We start from the raw sequence: 6,570 nt of genomic DNA, 5'->3' as shown, positions 1-6,570 counted from the left end.
TGTTTCCTTTCAGCATCCGTAGGCTTGGCATTCATAGGTGATCTCCATGTATTAGCATCAGTCTTCCCCTGGATATAGGAGCTTCTCAGTGAGAGACCGCAGGCCTAGAAGATGCACACCACTCCTGCTTCTTCTTTCTTGGTGATAGCTGATTCTCAGATTTCTGTTTGTTTTTTTCTCCTTTTATCTCTTATAAAATGAAAGGTGTGGCAGGCCACACCTCAGTGAAACTCCTCTTTCCCTAAATCTTCTTATCGGTTGAACACATCAGATGACATCATGGGCATCACTACATAACTGCCAAATTGCTGAGAATCCTGGCCCAGCCTAGTTGACACACATTTTGGGAGAACATAATTCAACCCAGGACTAAGAGATGGAAATACTACCTTCAGAAGTGTATAGATCTACATGAAAGATACATTGAGAAACAACAGCTTAACATTTTGATAATTTTTGTTTAATAAAGGTTTCTATGATGTTACAGCAATAGTTTTTTATTTAGCTTCGTATTTATTTACAACAGTTTGAAAAAAAAAAAAAGGTAAACTGTTTTATTATTATAATTAGAAACTCATAATCCCACTCTTAACCCACTATCTCATTCTAGAATTGCTACTGTAATACGACTCTCCCCACCCCCTCAACTTGGCTTCAGGTAAGGTAGCACTTGTACCTGAGTAGAAGAATTTCAGGTCCAAAGTCTGAAACCTTATTGTTCATTTAATACAAGCATTTTTTTACATCAATGAAGTAATGTTACATTAAAAAAATATTATTCTACTTACAATGAAATGCCGTATCAGATGCCATAAAGAAGAAAATCTAAAGTAGAAGCGATCAACCATCCTTTATTTGTCATTGTCCATGTGGTGCCGTAGGATAAGCACTGGGCTGCTAACCACAAGGTTGATGGTTCAAATCCACCAATTGCTCCTTTGAAACTCTATACAGGGTTGCTGTGAGTCAGAATCTACACGATGGTGATTAACACCACCACGTACTCCTGATCACAGTGATCTACATTAGCTTCCTAGTGACAAAAGTCATGGGGCGGATGAGACTATTTCATTGTATCTAAAATTTAGAATGATGTGCCAAGGCTCAGCACAGATAACAAAACGTCTGTTAAGTATTTCAAGAGGATATTAAAAATAAGTAATCCTTTCAAAATTGATGGAAGGGCTAAAGAAGTAATGGAACCCCCTGAACTACTAAATTCAAGGCAAAACCATTCTATAACTGTGATCAACAGAATTGAATGCTGCTATTACACATGATGTGATCAGCAGTAATTCAAAGCCACAAAACTTGCAACTAGACCCTGGAACATGAATCCCAGTTGCAACTACACAAGGGAACTTTGTTTGCCTTGCCTAGAAGGGTCCCTAACACACACACATACACACACACTTCTACTGAAATGGCATTCATCCTGAAGATTCAGATTACCGAGCACACTCATCACTGAGCCTCATTTAATCTATTAAATTGTTTCCTGGTTATGCCCTCAAAGTACCCCCATATTATTTTTTCCCAGTATGTCTAAAATTTAAAACTTGCCGCATTGGAACTTGTGGAAAAAATGCAAATAAACCAGATTTCGCATAAAACCTACTGAACTAGAAACCCAGTAGTTAGGACTTAATAATTAGTGTTTTCACAGATTCTCCTGTGATTTTTTTTTTTTTTTTTTTTTTACGTATATTAAGTTTCAGACCAACTGGATTATACCCCAGCATACAACACTGTGCAAGGCATCTAAGTGATACTTTAAAATAAGTTTTCTTGAAATGCGTGGGTTGAGCCCTGGTGGGTTATGAATTACTACCACCCAAAGTCTCCACAGAAACTGGGCAATTTTTCTCTACACTTGCTCTTTTCCCCCTAGAGGGTTTAGTAGGGCTGACTTAAAAAGAGTGAAAAATTTTGCAAGAAATAGCAGTATCACACTGAAAAAGGTCAGTGTAGCAAAAAGTCTTTTATTAGAGACTAAGAAGTTGACTTCTTTTGCAGCTGTACTTTTCAACTTTATCATATTTACCAAATTCATTGAGTGACTACCACCCTCACATGCCCATTAGCTAAAAATAGTTCCTATGCAGGACTTTTATGTTGACGAAAGACATATTATATGCTCATTTGTGCTACTGTAAAATTATCTACTAGTAACTTCAGAACAAAGCAAGATTTACATATAATTGCTACATACTTCAGCTTATTCTAGCATTAATCTTCTGATGTCTACCAAGCTAAGAACTCTTTGAAAATTTTATTACGTTTCTTACATAAGATTTCTATCCAGTGCGAGTTCTCTGAAATAGAATGAAGGCTGCACTTTCTACAATTATTATACGAGTGGAATTCAAAAAGTTCATGGAAAAATGCTATTATCTGTTCATTCCATTTTCCTACAAAAATTGTTACGCCCCCTCATCTAGCCATACGGCTTCTCTCCTGTTTGCCTTTGTACATGCAGAAGGGATTCACACTGTGTGACAGCCTTAAGGAACCCTGCTGGTGCAAAGTTCCATGTTTGTCTAGGAACTGAGAGGTGGGCAGTTCGAACCCACCAGCTGCAGTACAGGAGAAAAGAACTGGCAACCTGCTCCTAGAAAGATTGTTGTCGTGAAGTGCCGTTGAGTCCGTTCCGGCTCATAGCGACCCTGTATAGGGTTTCTGAGGAGCAGCTGGTGAGCCTGAACCGCCTACCTTGCAGTTCAAACCAACCTTGTAGTCCAGCGCATTAACCTGCAGCACCATACCAGGATTCCTATAAAGATTACAGCCTAAGAAACCCTATGAGGTAATTCTACTCTATAATATAAGGTTGCTATGGGTGGGACTGACTCAGCCTACAACAAAAACAACATCTTTCATTTATCTGTTACAGGTAGAGGGTTCTTCTCCAGTGTGAATTCACTCTGATGAATAGGTACCATCGCTAAAGGTCTTCCCATATTTGCTACATTCACAAAACTTTTTCCTCCAGTAAAAACATTGATGTTGAATCATAAATGACCTATGGCTGGTTATTATGACAAATACTACATTCATCTGATTTCTCTACTGTATGATCTCACATGTTGAGTGATTCATAAGGCTTAAAGGCTGTTCCATACTTAGTATAGCATGCTATTGGATTTCTCTCGATAGTGTATTCTCTGATGGACAGTAAGATTGGAGCCTTTATTAAAAGCTTTCCCACATTCATTACATTTGTATGGCTTTTCTCCAGTATGAATTCTCTGATGTACAGTAAGGTTGGAACTACAGTTGAAGGTCTTCCCACATTCAATACATTCATATGGTTTCTCTCCAGTGTGAAGTCTGTGATGTTGAAACAAGGATGACCTATGACTAAAAGCTTTTCCACAGATACTGCATTCATAAGGTTTTAATATAGTGTGGTTTCTCATATGCAGATTCAGTGATTCAGGATGGTTGAAGGATTTCTTGCATTCTTGACATTCAAAAGGTTTTTCTTCAGTATGAATACTCTGATGCTGAATAAGGTATGAGAGGGTACTAAAGATTTTCAGGCATTTGTTGCATTCATATTGTTTCTCCACAGTGTGGATTCTTTGATGTCGAGTAAGATGTGAGCTACAGTAAAAGGCTTTCCCACACTCACTACATTCATAAGGTTTCTGTCCAGTATGAATTTTCTGGTGGTGGGCCAGAGATGACCTATGAATGAAGGCCTTCCCACACAGATGACATCCATAGAGTTTTTCTTGAGTATGAATTCTCAGATGGTCAATGAGATGGGAAACACGACTGAAAAACTTTCCACATTCCAAACATCCATATGGTTTCTCTCTGGTGTGAATGCTTTGATGGTTAGTAAGTGATGAGACATGGCTGAAGACCTTCTCACATTCAAAACATTTATAAGGTTTCTCTCCACTATGGCTTGTCTGATGTCGAGTAAGGGATGAGCCATGGCTAAAAGTCTTCCCACATTCACAACATTCATAGGGCTTCTCTCCAGTATGAATGATCTGATGGCGACTAAGGATCGATTGCTTGTCAAAGACTTTTCCACAATCAGTGCACGTGTGCACGTTCTCTCTTTTACAAGTCTGGTGAAGGCTGAGAGGTGTGCTCTGGCTGAAGACTGCTATACTTTCATTAGAATTCAAAAGGTTCTTTCCATCACAGATTTTCTCATTTTTAATAAGTAATTTATCTTGTAAGCTCTTCTTAAATAGATCATATTTGTGTGATTTCCCTTCAACAGAAATCATCTGTGGCTCAGAGAGGAGAGAGGTGAAATGAAAAATGCTTTGGAACATATTGTATCCATAAACACTTTCCCCAGGGGGGCTTTCTCTAAAAGTGAAGTTCACAGGTCTGAAATGTTCTATCTGACTCCCAGGCTTCTCGTCCCACTTCCCTTCATAGACCTTGTCAAAATCTGAACATCCGGGATCTTGTTTTATACTTTTTTCTATTATTACATTTTGGGGTATATCTCCATACATACGCTCCTTTGCTGCTAATTCGTTGTTTTCCCTTCTTGATTCCCAATCTGAAATATATCAAGAAAGTAAAACATTGCTTTTTCTTGCTTTTATGGAAGCAAACTTTTATGGTAAATTGGACAAAAATAAAGCCTCCCAAAACACATGAGTGTCAATTCTTATACCATTCAATATCAATTCTTATACAGTTCAAGGTCAATTCTGAACAATGCCTAAGTGGAGCATAGCCAACTCGCAGATGCAGGGGCAGAGAGTGACAAAGGAAATGGGTTTAGTGTAAGTAATTAACATGTGAAAAAAATAAACTTAACACACAAAAAAATGTAGAGTGCATTCTACATTTCAAACCATCACTGTGTGCTTATATATATGTGGAAGACCACACTTTTGTCTCACAGCTTTGGTTCTCCAACCTCTATTTCTGCCAGATATATAGGATTAAAATGTAGAATTTGTAATTCTGCATTAAATAGCAAATGACAGCAAAATAAATGCTCTTTAGGTCTTACACAGACTTGGGCTGTCTAGGTTTATGTAGGATCTGTGTGAAATCATATGGTTATTAATAATAAACATTAGAAAATATTATTCCAGGAAACCTTCTTATATGTTCTTTTTTTTTTTTGCTAACACTCACGTTCATAGTTGATCTGTGAAGTTCAGTTTTAGAGGACAACTTTTCTTAGCCTAGAACCATCAATAACGTCTTTTTTAAAGTGGACTTAAGGAAGAACAATTTGCCATATTTGGCTTCCAATAAAATAACAATTTGAATTATGATGATGGCAAACATTCACTACCTTCAGTGATGTAAGCAAAACATGCAGCGTCCAACTGGAGATGGAAGGATGCTCCTTTAGAAATCTAAGCTGGAGATCCCTCAATTTCCTTTTTATCTGGGATCTTTGAAGACAGTATCCCTACAATACCCTCAAATACACCACACTTTCTACTAGGGTCTTTACTTTCTTTGCCTGATTTACTATGACTCACCTGAAAACATATCTTCTGACGGTTTCTTCTCCACCATCCAGGGCTCTTTCCCTTCCTCCAATAAGGTGATCACATATGGCTTAGGTTTGGAAAGACCTGATTATAGGAAAAAATATATAATTTTTTTAAGCTGTTGTTCCCAGGGAAGAGAGGGTTATCACAAGAGGGACCAGGAAAGAGTTAAAGGACATTTACTGAAATGAGAAGCTGAGCTTCAAACAGGGCCCAGCAGAGCTACACATTTACTTAGGAACATGAAACAGCCACTCAGCCATTTACTTAAGAGGGCTCAGCAAAGTCAGAGTAGCAGAAAACAGACCTCCCCTGCTGTGGATTATGCTTACCTAGAGAGACCAGGTTCTCATAATTCTGGACCATCACATCCTTGTATAAATCCCTCTGAGCAGAATCTAGCCATCGCCACTCTTCGTGAGAGAAGTCTATGGCCACATCACTAAAAGTAACCTGAAATGGCAAACAATGTTAGGCTCCACCATGGCCCAAGGCCCTGTCTGTCACTGGACAAGGAATAAAACTGCCCTGGTTGTAGGGAAAAAAGCCAACAAGAATCAGCAATTGTGAAAAGGATTATAAATCTGATTTAAGTAAAGTAACTGGAAATATGTAAGCTTGGCATGGTTACACAATAAGGGCCATAGATACACGTAAGAGCCTTGCTTCAAGACAGTTCATTATGTAAATTTCAGAAAGTCAGTGTTCAACATTAGGCAGTATATGGTCAAGTTGAGTTTTATCTTTTGTAGCTTCAGGGCTATGTAAGTAATAAAAATGAAGTGTTAAATCAGTTGTCTTCCAAATGGGATACTCAGTATGACCCATTAACTCTGGGGGGTGGGGGGGACATCCAGTGGGTTCAGAAAAAAAGAATCTGTGTATAAAAAATGATATATACATAATTTATAAAGAAAAAATATACTTATGGTATATACTTAAACCTTTCATCGATAAACATTTGATAATTAAAACATTTTGAGATTCCTGGGCAGTAATATCAAAAAATGGTTTCAAGCTATAAAATATTCATCAATAGTTTAGAGATTTCTTCTCTTGAATACACACAGTATGATTT

General features: G+C 37.8%; 1 protein-coding gene across 1 annotated transcript; it reads right to left on the bottom strand.

The window, feature by feature from the left end:
• Positions 1-3,122: 3,122 nt before the first annotated feature.
• Positions 3,123-5,942, bottom strand: ZNF302 (zinc finger protein 302). The gene is made up of 4 exons (XM_006867394.1): positions 5,825-5,942; positions 5,481-5,576; positions 4,396-4,534; positions 3,123-4,335 (listed from the first exon to the last, which is right to left on the bottom strand). Exons 1-4 carry the CDS (start codon positions 5,856-5,858, stop codon positions 3,123-3,125), a joined length of 1,482 nt encoding a protein of 493 aa, XP_006867456.1. The 5' UTR covers positions 5,859-5,942.
• Between the last annotated feature and the right edge of the window lie 628 nt (positions 5,943-6,570).

Source organism: Chrysochloris asiatica, unplaced genomic scaffold, assembly GCF_000296735.1.
Source record: "Chrysochloris asiatica unplaced genomic scaffold, ChrAsi1.0 scaffold00104, whole genome shotgun sequence".
In the NCBI taxonomy this organism is placed as follows: domain Eukaryota; kingdom Metazoa; phylum Chordata; class Mammalia; order Afrosoricida; family Chrysochloridae; genus Chrysochloris; species Chrysochloris asiatica.
Note: the sequence above shows the minus strand (reverse complement) of the source record. Positions and strands in the feature narration are given on the sequence as shown.